General features: G+C 37.2%; 1 protein-coding gene across 4 annotated transcripts in view; it reads right to left on the reverse strand.

Moving 5' to 3' along the window:
• Positions 1–3,583: 3,583 nt before the first annotated feature.
• The window catches only part of LOC127547581 (zinc finger protein 595-like), a 200,646-nt gene continuing 190,472 nt past the window's right edge, over positions 3,584–13,757 (reverse strand). For 2 of the 4 annotated variants that reach the window (XM_051974475.1, XM_051974474.1), the window contains exons 3-5: positions 9,949–10,075; positions 9,392–9,487; positions 3,584–6,592 (exon numbers count right to left, since the gene is read on the reverse strand). In XM_051974475.1, coding sequence (XP_051830435.1) covers positions 4,410–6,592; positions 9,392–9,487; positions 9,949–10,075 — 2,406 coding nt within the window. In that variant the 3' untranslated portion in view covers positions 3,584–4,409. The remainder of the gene's footprint in view (positions 6,593–9,391; positions 9,488–9,948; positions 10,076–13,757) is intronic. The other 2 variants (XM_051974477.1, XM_051974476.1) reach the window with 1 other exon arrangement.

A 13,757-nucleotide genomic window follows, 5' to 3' on the forward strand; every position in this document is an offset into this window, starting at 1 on the left:
AGCTGCAAGTTTTGCCATATTCTCTAAATTTATGAGATTTCTTTTCAGCATGAATTCTTTCATGTATAATAAGGCATTCATTGATGTGGAAGGTTTTCTCACATTCATAACTTCCAAAGGGTTGTCCTTGAGAAGGCAGTCTAATGTAATGAATAAATTTTGACTGGTAACTGAAAGACTTCTTGTATTTATTAAATTTACAATTTCTTCACATGGAAATTCTAGTTATCTAATTTAGCATGGTTCAGTATGATTGATCTGATCCTACAAGGAAATTTTTGAGAAATGCTCAAAGTCCTTTGGTTCTTTAAATCTATTTCCTTACTATTGGATTATGTCCATGCTTGCAAACAAATTATTTGTGGTTATAAACTTGGATCTTTTGTTTTTTGACATATTGTATTCTAACAAATACTCCTGTTTATGCCAGAATTGTACTATGTGGTTCCTTGGTCCTTGAAAAGCATCTTTTTAGATGTTGCAAGATTTTATTTCCTTTGATGTGAATGCTCTGGACTTGGGTTGCCATTCCTAGTTTTTCCTCTGGTGTTCTCAGATGATTGATGGATTCTATCATTTCTTTGCTCTCTGGTTCTGAAAGAATGGAGCAGTTTTCATTTATGATTTCTTAACCCAGAAGATCCAGTGTTTACAAACCTTGGAGGTTTGTACCTACCCAAGGGCTTTTTCAGTGGGTTCTTCATTCTCCTTGATGTTGGACACAAGCTTTAATTAATTTAAAGAGCTTTCATTGTTAAATGAACCTGAGGAATGAATGCATTTTGAACAGTACTCAAATTCCTGGACATATGTGATGGAATATCATTTGGGAACATTAAGAAAGTCATTCTATGGTCAAAGGATATGAACAGACAATTTTCAGATGGTGAAATTGAAACTATTACCACTCATATGAAAGACTGTTCCAAATCACTATTGATCAGAGAAATGCAAATTAAGACAACTCCGAGATACCACTACACACCTGTCAGATTGGCTAAGATGACAGGAAAAGATAGTGACGAATGTTGGAGGGGATGCGGGAAAACTGGGCACTGATGCATTGTTGGTGGAGTTGTGAACGAATCCAATCATTCTGCAGAGCAATCAGGAATTATGCCCCAAAAGTTATCAAATTGTGCATACCCTTTGATCCAGCAGTGTTTCTACTGGGCTTATACCCCAAAGAGATACTAAAGAAGGGAAAGGGACCTGTATGTGCCAAAATGTTTGTGGCAGCCCTATTTGTAGTGGCTAGAAACTGGAAATTGAATGGATGCCCATCAATTGGAGAATGGCTGGGTAAATTGTGGTATATGAATGTTATGGAATATTATTGTTCTGTAAGACATGACCAGCAGGATGAATACAGAGAGGCTTGGAGAGACTTACATGAACTGATGCTAAGTGAAATGAGCAGAACCAGGAGATCATTATATACTTCAACAACAATAATGTATGAGGATGTATTCTGATGGAAGTGGATTTCTTTGACAAAGAGATCTAACTCAGTTTCAATTGAACAATGATGGACAGAAGCAGCTACACCCAAAGAAAGAACACTGGGAAATGAATGTAAACTGTTTGCATTTTTGTTTTTCTTCCCGAGTTATACATACCTTCTGAATCCAATTATTCCTGTGCAACAAGAGAAATGCTCGGTTCTGCAAACATATATTGTATCTAGGATATACGGCAACATATCTAACATATATAGGACTGCTTGCTTTCTAGGGGAGGAGGTGGAGGGAGGGAGGGGAAAAATCGGAACAGAAACGAGTGCAAGGGATAATGTTGTAAAAAAAAATTACCCTGGCATGGATTCTGTCAATATAAAGTTATTATTAAATGTAAGAGGCTCTGGACCTGAACCTCCTGGAGTGAGTTGAAGACTCATTTGTGACAGGACCCACCCTAACCCGGATTCCTGGATTACCACGCTAACAATGCTGACATGGCGGAGCCTGGCCCGGGGTGGGAGAGGCACAGAAAGGATGGGCTCCTCCTTCGGGGAGGGATTGGGGAGGAGTCTCTACCCCAATTGGTGAACGACAAGTGGAGGGAAAAGAGCTATAAAAAGAGCGGACAAGGGATGGTTCGGGGAGACACTGCTGACTTGTAACATCAATAAACATCACTGTGTTCTATCAACCTCGGCTCTCTGTCTGGTGATTCCCTCCTCTCATCTCCACGAGGAGGGCCGGAGACGTCCGAAGCCCCGTCCGGCTCGGGGAAGCTGGAAGAGACAGTCTCTGTTAAGGTTCCCTGCAACTGGTCTTGGCCCCCGACAATTAAATAAAATATTTAAAAAATAAAGGAAAAAAAAAAGAAAGTCATTCTGACTGGGATATGGAGCTCAGAAAGGAAAATAATGTTTAATAAGCCTGGGGAGCTAGGTTAATTCAAGACTGTGAAGGGTTTTTGCCTGCCAAGCAGAGGAATTTCTACCTGATTTTAAGAATAGCTAGGCAGGGCCTATAACATGGCAAGAACCGATTGAAGAGTGTCTGACCTAAAGAAAATCTTGGATCAGAAGAAACTATGATGATATTTGAAGATCTATCAGGTAAAGGAGGAATTAATCTTTCCTCTGCTTATTCAATGTGGAGGGCCACAGACAGTGGGGGAACTCTGGATGAGATATAAGACCCTTCACCCCAGAGCAAACCTGCTGACAATGTCTGGTTCAGGTCCCATCTCCCCTTGGGGGCATCTCAGTCTTCCTGTGTTCTACTTGAAGCAGAGATACTTGCAATAGAGACATTTACATATTAATAGCAGGGTGCTTATAATTAGCACGGTGATGTAATTGTACTAAGGTATTTAGGAATGAGAGAACTTGAAATAAAAGGACTCCATATCTGATTATCAATGTGGGTCCCTGCCTCATCACTCCTCCTCTAAGACCAAGGACTCCAGCTGATCCGAGATCCTCCAGAGAGCTAGTCTGGATTGTACATTTTGGCACTCCAGAATGGGGCTCTAGAAAGCACACTACAATTTCAAGAAGGGAGAACTGGGAGGAACCAGGATCCCCAGGATGAGGTGGTGGTTATAAAAAGGAAGCTTTCTTTTACTTCATGTAAGGAAGAAATTCTCACAAAATTTGAGCTCTCTATAAATATAACCCTGCTCAGATTGCTCTTTCCACAACAGATCTTTGGGCCTGCTAGGTTGCAAAGCAGATAGAGCACTGAGCTTGAAATAATCTTCCCAAGTTCAAATCTAGCCTCAGACACCTACTACTCAGACACCTGTGACTCCAGGCAAGTCACTTAAGCCTGCTTGCCTCAGTTTTCTCATTTATAAAAGCTGGAGGAGGACATGAATAATACTTTTGCTAAAAAAATTCCAAATGATGTCATCAAGAGATAGAAATCTTTAAGACTGGTGACCATTTGCTAGTTATGTGATAAATGGGATACATGTTGTAATCCCTTCTCTAACAATGATGTTTTGTGATCTTGTATCATCAGATCTCACTGGAATGGCTAAGCCTAATAGGAGATGCATTAGCAAGGTAGAGATTCAGAAGCAGCATTCTGAGGTCTGGAAATATAGCATGGAGTCAGGGGGAAAAAAATCAAAAAATCAATATACCTTTATTAAATTCTATGTGGCAGGAATTATGCCTGGTGTTGACAATATGGATATGAAAGTAAAACAGGTCCTGCCCTCAATGAGTTCACAATCTACCAGGGATGATATGAAAATTCAAGAGAAATAAGTACAGGATAAACCCAAAAGAGGAAGTGATAATGGAAGAGGGGGACAAAAAACTCAGGTAATAAAAATCTGGGAGAGTGGGAGGGGTAAGAGAAAAACATAAAAGACAAGAGACTGAAATAATAATGGCTAGTATTTCTGATGTGGGCTTTAACTGAGTTCATTTGTTCCCCATTATTATCAGGATAATGAAAAACCCATCCTGCCTTGTTTACATAGAATGATGTGAAGTTGTTCATTTGGCTTTGTAATCCATATGGTGTCCAACTCCTGAGATTGTCTATAGTTAACATCTTTAAATAATCTTAGGCCAGAGACTTTCAACATCTCAATCCAATCCTCCCTAGATTCTGTCCCGACTCCTCCATCTCCCCTGGCTATTAAAAAAAAGCTTTTATTCCCCTAAACCAAATTGCTTAGTCAGGTGTTATATTATCTTGAACCCAAGAAACGATTTTCATGTAAAATAAACAGCATTTTAAAAATTAATGTTGAGTATGAGTTCTACTAGATCTATTAAGTGTTCCTGCTGGTTGAAAACTTTCTCACCTCTTAAATGTAGATGATTGCTCTCCAGTATGAATTATGTGTTATTTCTTAAGGTTTGAGGTATACAAGGCAATTTTCCCATATTTATTACATTCAAAGGGTTTCTCATTTTTTTATTATGTGAGGTTTGGACCTCAAGTACAGGTTACTCCAACATCAGTACATTCAAAAGATTTCTCTGCAATATGAATTCTCTTATGTATATTAAGGTATCCCTTACGGCCGAAGGCTTTTCCACATTCATTACATTTGTAGGGTTTCACACCAGTATGAATTTTTTTATGTCTATAAAGACCTTCATTATAGCTAAAAGCTTTTCCACATTCATTACATTTATAAGGTTTCATGCCAGTATGAATTTTCTTATGTCTATTAAGGTGTTCCTTAAGGCTGAAGACTTTTCCACATTCATTACATTTATAGGGTTTTACTCCAGTGTGAATTGTGTTATGTCTATTAAGAAGTCCTTTAACACTGAAGGCTTTTCCACATTCATTACATTTATAGGGTTTCTCACCAGTATGAATTCTCTCATGTTTCTTAAGATTTCCCTTATGTGTAAAGGCTTTTCCACATTCTTTACACTTATTGGGTTTCTCCCCAGTATGAATTCGCTTATGTATAGCAAGGCCTGCGTGACTGTTGAAAGCTTTTCCGCATTCAATACATTTATAGGGTTTCTCCTCAGTATGAATTATCTTATGTCTATTGATGCCTTCGTTACAACTAAATGCTTTTCCACATTCGTTACATGTATAGGGTTTCAATCCACTATGAATTATCTTATGTCTGTTAAGGTGTCCCTTATCCCTGAAGGCTTTTTCACATTCATTACATTCATAGGGTTTCTCCCCAGTATGAATTCTCTCATGTACAGCAAGACCTGTCTTACAGCTGAAGGCTTTTCCACATTCAATACATTTATATGGTTTCTCTCCAGTATGAATTCTTTCATGATTATTAAGGCCTCCCTTATGACTGAAAGCTTTTCCACATTCATTACATTTATAGGGTTTCTTACCAGTATGAATTCCCTCATGTATATCAAAGCCTTTCTTACAGCTGAAGGCTTTTCCACATTCCTTACATTTATAGGGTTTCTCTCCAGTATGAATTCTCTTATGTGAAGTAAGGCTTCCCTGCTGTGTGAAAGCTTTTCCACATTCATTACATTTATAGGGTTTCTCTCCAGTATGAATTCTCTTATGTGAATTAAGGGCTCCATTCTGCCTGAAGGCTTTTCCACATTCAACACATTTATAGGGTTTCTCTCCAGTATGAATTCTCTGATGTTTATTAAGGACTCCCTTACGAGTGAAGGCTTTTCCACATTCATTACATTTATACGGTTTTTTACCGGTATGAATCCTGTCATGTACATCAAGGCCTTTCTTACAACTGAAGGCTTTTCCACATTCATTACATTTATAAGGTTTTTCTCCAGTATGAATTCTTTTATGTGAATTAAGAGTTCCCTTCTGCCTGAAGGCTTTTCCACATTCATTGCATTCATAGGGTTTCTCTCCAGTATGAATTCTCTTATGTGAATCAAGGCCTCCCCTCTTCCTGAAGGCTTTTCCACATTCATTACATTTATAAGGTTTCACTACAATAGGAGTTCTCTTATGTTGATAAAGGTATACACTCTGGCTAAAAGTTTTGCTGTATTTTTTATACCGTTTAAAAGGTTTATCTTCCTGAAGATTTTTCAGATGATTAGTAACATATAAATTGTAGCTGGAAGTGTTACCAAATTTGTGAGATTTCTCTTCAGTATGAATTCCTCTATGTTCAGTAAGGCAGGAATTGATTTGGAAGGTTCTGATTCTATGGGGTTCTCCTTGAGAATGCCCTCTATGATAATAACGTTTTGAGTGATTACTGAAAAAATTCTTGTATATACTAAACTTACAGTGTTTCTTCACCATGGAAATTCTCTTATGCTTAATTAAGTCAGAAAACCATTTGAAGTGCTTTCCAATTCTAAAATGTGTATGAAAATATTTTCCTGTGTAAACTCTCTGTTTGGGAGGGAGGATTGCACGGAAACTGACTTTTCTTCCAAATTGAAAAAAATATGGAACACTGAACTTGTGAGCAGTTTTTCTATGCTTAATTGCTAGCTTCATGGACTGTCTTTCCAGACTGTTTGTCTGCCTTTCTAATCCAGCCTCATAATTCCAAGTTTCTCCCAATTTAGAATACCAGAAATCATAGTTTTTGAGTCTCTTTGTGGAGGGCTCTCTTGTAGAAATACATTGCTTTGGAGTTAAAGTTGAGTGCTTAGTTTCATACTCTGTTTTCTCAATAGGGGAATCTGAAAGAAACACAGCAAAATGTCACCACCATCCATTACTCAGTGTTGTTTAATGGTAAGTGTAATGGTAAATGGGGAAAGTTAAAAAAGTGCTCATTGTTGGAATCCTTACAAAGTGTTAAGTCATTAGAATTGATAGAGACAATAGTTATCTAATTTAGCATGGTTCACAGGAGATCATTATATACCTCAACAATGATACTGTTTGAGGATGTATTCTGATGGAAGTGGACCTCTTTGATAAAGAGAGCCTTAATTGATCAAAGATGGACAGAAGCAGCTACACCCAGAGAAAGAACACTGGAAATGAATATAAACTGCTTGCATTTATGTTTTTCCTCCCGGGTTATTTATACCTTCTGAATTCAATTCTCCCTGTGCAACAAGAAAACTGTTTGGTTCTGCACACATATATTGTATCTAGGATATACTGCAACCCATTCAACATGTAAAGGACTCTTGCCATCTGGGGGAAGGGGTGGAGGGAGGGAGGGGAAAAATCGGAACAGAAATGAATGCAAGGGATAATGCTGTAAAAAATTACCCTGGCATGCGTTCTATCAATAAAAAATTATTTTAAAAAAAATAATAATAATTTAGCATGGTTCAGTATGATAGATCTGATCCTACAAGGAGATGTTATGGGCCAGAACTTGAAACAAGGTACTAAGTGGAATTGAGGAGACAATGGTTAAATCTAGTTTAGCACTGATTTAATCTTACAACAAATAATGGTTTCCCAGTGATATAATGATTGGTGTGTACTCAGTTTACAGCATATAAGCAAGAACTTCTCAGGGCCAAAGAATCTGGGAGATTGAGAGCCAGGAGTGAGTGGAGGTGTCAGTTGAGAAGATTCAGAGGGAGCTGGAGGTGACAAAGGACAAGCTGCAAGAGCTCTTGGAACCAAGAAGGGAGATAGGCCTCTAAGAAAGCTAATTGGGCCCAAGGAAAGAGACAAGACTTAGAAGGAGAAAATAAATGTTTGGATTTTGTCAACTGGCTGTGTTTAAAGTGATTATTACTTGAAACTGAAACAAAAGCTGCCTCCAGAAAACTTCCCCAAGAAACCTGCTCCCAGAGAACCATTATATTATAAAAAAGAAGACCACCACAGCTCATGACTTCTAAATGTTTAAATTTTAAAACATGAATTTTCAGAAGTGAAAACAATAATTCCAAAACCACAGAGTTATACTTCAAGTTGATGTCTGCTAACAATGAAGAAGAGACAGTGATTAAAGCTGTAATTTTATGGCTATGACCAATTTCCAGAGGAAGAAATTCTTTTTACCAAAGCCAGCTGTCACCTTCTCTGAAAGTTATAGCATGAGAAATGCCTAGAATATTGAACAGCAAGGTGTCACTGCTTTAGCGCACAGAGCATTGAACCTCCATTTACTCACCTTCCTGAGTTCAAATTTGACCTCAGACCCTCATCAATAATTTAATCCTGTTGGGCTCATCTTTCAAATGAGCTGGAGAAGGAAATGGTAGAACATTCCAGGATCTCCACCAAGAAAATCCCAAACAGGGTCACAAAGTGTGGACAGGACTCAAGGCCTCAATAGAAAAGGAGCATTGAGGGGTGAAGTGAATTGTCCAATGTCACACTTAGTAAGTGTTAGAGGCAGGCTCTGAACCCAGGGAAGTTGGTGCTCTTTATACTTGGTAACACGTCAGACCCTTAGAGCCTGCTTTCATGTTGCTATATTTCCATGTACTAGGAAAATCTCTCAATTTGTTGAGATAAAAAGTCAAAGTGTGAGTAGCAGTTGTGACACTTATTAGGTTGGTCACAATGGGCAAGTCAAGATGATATGGATTTTCACCGCTCTAATCTGTAAAATGGTGATAACACACACACATACTGAATCCTAAATACTGGTAAAACATTAGTAAACATGCTACCTGGATATTAATAATAGTTATTATTAAAGTCAATATTGACCTTAAAGGTAATTTTTCTTGAAGCAATAGAAATAGAAAGCTGACAGCACCAATTCAAAATGGGAATGGCCAAGTAGGAAGTGGATAGAAGGTATAGATGACATCTTTATAGGATCTCTCAGTGAAAAAAATGAGACAAATTGAAAGGCAAATGAAAAAGACAACAGGATACAGTAATGGTTTGTTTTTTTAAACAGAGGCCAGACTTAATTATATAGGAAAGTTCTTTTCCCTTTATCGCTCAGAAAAGAATCTTCAAAGAGAAAAAAAATAATCTAATAATCTAAGAAGAAGAGAAAACAGTCATGGAAATATAGGATATTATCTAGCATATATGTGGAAGGTTAAGCATTATCAAGAAGCTTTTTCTGAGACTAGAGAGAAATACAAGGGCAGATTTACTAGAAAACTATTTCTTGACATGAAAGGTGAGGTTTTAGGAGTACAGGAAGGACAACCACAGCTCCTCTCCTCAGGCCTAAGGACCTTGAAAAGAGAGCTCCAGGCCCAACATTTCCAAAGTAACTCACTCTAATGACCCAGCCAAGCTCCTGCTGACAGTGAGTCCTATCTCTGCCTAGATTTCTGGATCAGGGGTTTTCAGATGCATCTGACCCTCTGTAAGCCCCTCTGAGGGATTTCTTGGCAGAGATTCATATCTCAGAGGAGTTTGCCATTTCCTTCTCCACATCATGTCACAGAGGAGACCCATAGGGTTAAGGGACCTGTCCAGGGTCTTACTGCTGGGAAGTGTCTGAGGTCAGACTGGAACTCAGAACCCTGAGGCTCCTTCAGTCCAAGGCTAGCACTTGGGGGAATGCACCCTCTGCCTGCCTGATTATTACTCACCCTCAGAAATGCATTTGGGGTCTTCTTCCCTTGATATCCAGGGGGCTTCATGTCTCTCCAGCTGAGAAATCACATTTGGTTTAGTTACTGGAAGTCCTGCTCAAGAAGAAATAAGAGGAAAGTATTGAGAACAGAGACAGACATTTCAGAACTCAGTCCTGGTCTCTCTCTACAGATACAGGGCAGGTCTGGAAATGCCGGTGGAGAAGCATCAGTGATCCCTGAAGGAAGTTTCCCCTCAGCAAATGTGAGGGAAGAGGCAAAGCCTTTGGTGCAGACACAAGACAGACAGGATCACGTTCACCTATTCCTAGTTTGCTGGGAGAAGTCTTTCCTTCTCTGCCGTAGGGCTCTATGGAGAACCTGAAGCCTGGCTGAGAAGAGAGTGTGAAAGGAGAGCCTGCAGGGCTACAGAATGAAGCTGCTGATTTCCAGCTGTACAAAGAAGGACTTTTTGTCTGGGAAGAGCAATAACTGCTCAAAAGCTGCCTAAAGGCTTCAGGGTATATGAAAGTTAAATAAATGCATATTGAATTATTGAAAAAAAATTAGCTTACCAAGAGAGACAAAGTTCTGGTAGTTCTCCAGCATCACGTCCCTGTACATGTCCTTCTGGCCAGGATCCAAATAGCTCCATTCCTCCTGCGTGAATTCCACAGCAACATCTTGGAATGTCAGTAATTTCTGAAACATCACAGGATCTTAGCATGAGAGATGAAAAAGACTTCAGAAGTCATTTACTTATGCAAAATGGGAAGGAAGGGGGAGAGATACTCCAAACTCAAAAATCTAACCAAAAAAATGAAATAAAATTTTTCAAAAGTTTATTCTGTAGATTGTGATCTTCCCAAACCCACAGCCATGCAAAGTTGTATTTTTGTTTTAGGAGGAGAATGGAACCAGACCCTCTTTTTCACACAACTCTGGATGCATCTGATCCATCAGCATCTGTCTTATCTATATATACTTGACAAATTGCCAAAGCACATCAGTTCAAACAGTAGGTCACTTGTCTCAACATGGCATTCCCTCCTGAGATGGTCTGGCCATTTTCTACTGAGTGTCTATGAGTCTAATTGAAGAGATTTTGTAATGGTTTGGGTTCTTAATACAGTAACTACCTAGGACAGCATATGATAAGGTAAAGCAGCATGGTATAAAAAAGAACAATTCTTTCTTTTATGGGATGCTTCTGTGGAAAGGAACAACAAAAGTTTAGTTGATGTAAAAACAAAAAAATCAATTAAATGAATTTAAGAAAAGATAATCATGGCCTTTTATCCAATAATTTTATTGGGAACAAGCTCAGAGAGTGTTTTGGGGGAGGGTCAAAGGTTCAATGATATTTGTAACAGTCTAATTTGTTATTGAAAAAACTGGACAATTGGAAATATCTAATCACTGGGAAATGGCATGTTTTGCGGCATATTGATTGGAATACAATAACATTATAAAAATTGAAATAAACCAAGAACATAAAGAAATGTGGAAGTGGAAAAAAGAACAGATCATTGAAACAATAATTTCATCAAAAAGAATGACAATAATGAGAAATCGCACCAAAATTTATGGGATGAAACCAAAGGAACACTTAGGGGAAAATTTATATCTCCATAATAACAAAAAAGAAAAAAAGAAGATCAATCAATTGGGCATGAAAAAGAAAAAACTAGAAAAAGAATAAATTAAATATCCCCAATTACACACCAAATTGAAAATTGTGAATATCCAAGGAAACATTAAAGAAATTAAAGGTATAAAAATTATTGAACTAATTAAGAAACCTAAAAGTTGTTTTTATGATAAAAAAACAACAACAACAACAATAACATGGACCAACCACTGGTTAATTTCATTTAAAAAAAAAAAAAAAAGATTGTTCCTAACCTTACTTCCTACTCATTTGAAAGTACAATTGGTCAAATGCAAAAATAGGTAAAAAAGCTAACTGAAGAAAACTAAAACTTAGAACTGAAGAAATGGAAGTGAATGACTCAATGAGACATCAGGAATCAATCAAACAAAACAAACAAACAAAAAAAATAGAAAATGTAAAATATGTCAATGGAAAAACAATTGACCTGAAAAACAAATCCAGGAGAAATAATCTAAAAGTTATTAGACGACCTGAAAACCACTATGAAAAAAAGGAGCCTGGAAAACATCTTTCAAGAAATCATCAAAGAAAACTTCCCTGATATTCTAGAACCAGAGGGTAAAATAACTAGTGAAAGAATTCAATGATCACCTCCTGAGACTTCAAAATGAAACCTCCAATGAATATTGTAGCTAAATTCCAATACTATTAGATCAAAGAAAAAATAACTGCAAGCAGACAAAAAGAAACAATTCAAATAGGGAGGAGCCACAATTAGCATTATTCAGGACCTAGCAGCTTCCACATTAAAGGATCATAGGGCCAGGAATATGATATTCCACAGGGAAAAGGAGCTTGGCTGCAGCCAAGAATCAACTATCCAGCAAAATTAGGCATTATCTTTCAGGGAAAAAGATGGACATTCAATGAAATAGGAGATTTTCAATTATGTTTTATTAAAAGACTAGAGCTAAACAGAAAATTTGATTTTCAAATACAGAACTCAAAAGAAACCAAAAAAAAAAAAAAAAAAAGGTCAAAAAGGAAGAAAAAAAACCTATGTTTTTAAAAAATTAAACTGTTTACAAGCATAAGGGGAAATGATAGGTTTAATTCTTGAGAACTGTATCTTTGTTAGGGATATACTTAAAAGAATATAGGCATAACTTGATTTCATTGTGGTGTTATAAAAAGAGACTTGGGTGGAAAAGGAATTATATGGAAAAAGAGAAAAAGGGAGGTAAAATGAGGGAAATTATATCACATGAAGAGGCAAAAAGACTTATTACAGTTGAGGGAAATAAGAAAGGTAGATGAGCATTGTTTGAACCTTAATCTCATTGGATTTGACTCAAAGAGAGAGTATCAGACATATTTTCTTTGATATAGAAACTTGTCTCATCCTATAGGTCAGGAGGACCCGAGTTCAAATCTAGTCTCAGGCACTCAACACTTCCTAGCTGGTGACCCTGGACAAGTCACTTAACCCCAATTACCTCAGTAAAAACAAACAAAACAAAACAAAAAAACCTATACAAAGAGAAGTAGGAAGGGAAACGGGGAAAAGAAGGAGGCTAAAAGAAGGGAGAACAGAAGGGGAAAGTGATAAGAAGGCAGGAAAGCTGTAAAAGGAGAAGGCAGTTTGAGGGAGGTGGTAGTCAGCAGCAAAACACTGTTGAGGATGAAAAAGGGGGAAGGAAAGAGAAAAGTATAAGTTGGGGAAAACAAAATGGCAGAAAATAGAGTTAGTAATTTGAATTATGAATGTGAATGGGATGAACTCTTATAAAATGGAAGCAGATAGAAGATTGGATTAAAAGCCAAAATCCTACAATATTTTGCTTACAAGAAACTTTTTTTTCTTTTTTTTTTGCTGAGAAAAGTGTTAAGTGTCTGAGGCCAGATCTGAACAGAGGTCCCTAACTTCAAGGCTGGTGCTCTATCCACTGTGCCACCTAGCTGCCCCACAAGAAACATATTTAAAGCAAAGTGATACAAACAGAGTAAAGGTAAAAGTTTGGAGCAGAATCTATTATGCTTCAGCTGAAGTAATAAAAAGCAGGGGTAGTGATCCTGATCTTACAGCAAGCAAAAGCGAATATAGATCTAATTAAAAGAAATTAAGGAAGGAAACCATATCTTGTTAAAAAGTACCATAGATAATGAAGTAAAATCAATACTAAACATAATATGCACCAAATGGTATAGTATCCACATTCCTTGAGGAGAAGGTAAGAGAGCTGCAAGAAGAAACAGACAGCAAAATTATACTAATGGGGGATCTTACCTCATTCTATTAGAACTAAATAAACAGAACCATAAAATAAACAAGAAAAAAGTTAAGAATATAAATAGAATTTTAGAAAAGTTAGGTATGATAGACCTTTGGAAGGGGGACAGAAAGGAATATATTTTTTCCTCAGCTGTATTCGGCTGGAAACTACACAAAGATTGACCATATATTAGGGCATAAAACTTCCAAATCAAATGCAGATAGAATAAATGCATCTTTTTTCAGATCATGATGCAATTAAAAAATACCTGTAATAAAGGCTCAGAAAAAAATAGACCAAAAATTAATTGGAAACCAAATAATCTAATCCTAAAGAATGAGTGAGTGAAACACTGATAATTTCATCCAAGAGAATGACAATAATGAGACAGCATACCAAAATTTATGGGAGGTAGCCAAAGCAGTTCTTAGAGGAAATTTTATATTTCTGGATGTTACTTGAATAAAATAGAGAAAAAGAAGATCAAAACTGGGCA

This window comes from Antechinus flavipes, chromosome 2 (genome assembly GCF_016432865.1).
Source record: "Antechinus flavipes isolate AdamAnt ecotype Samford, QLD, Australia chromosome 2, AdamAnt_v2, whole genome shotgun sequence".
Lineage (NCBI taxonomy): Eukaryota > Metazoa > Chordata > Mammalia > Dasyuromorphia > Dasyuridae > Antechinus > Antechinus flavipes.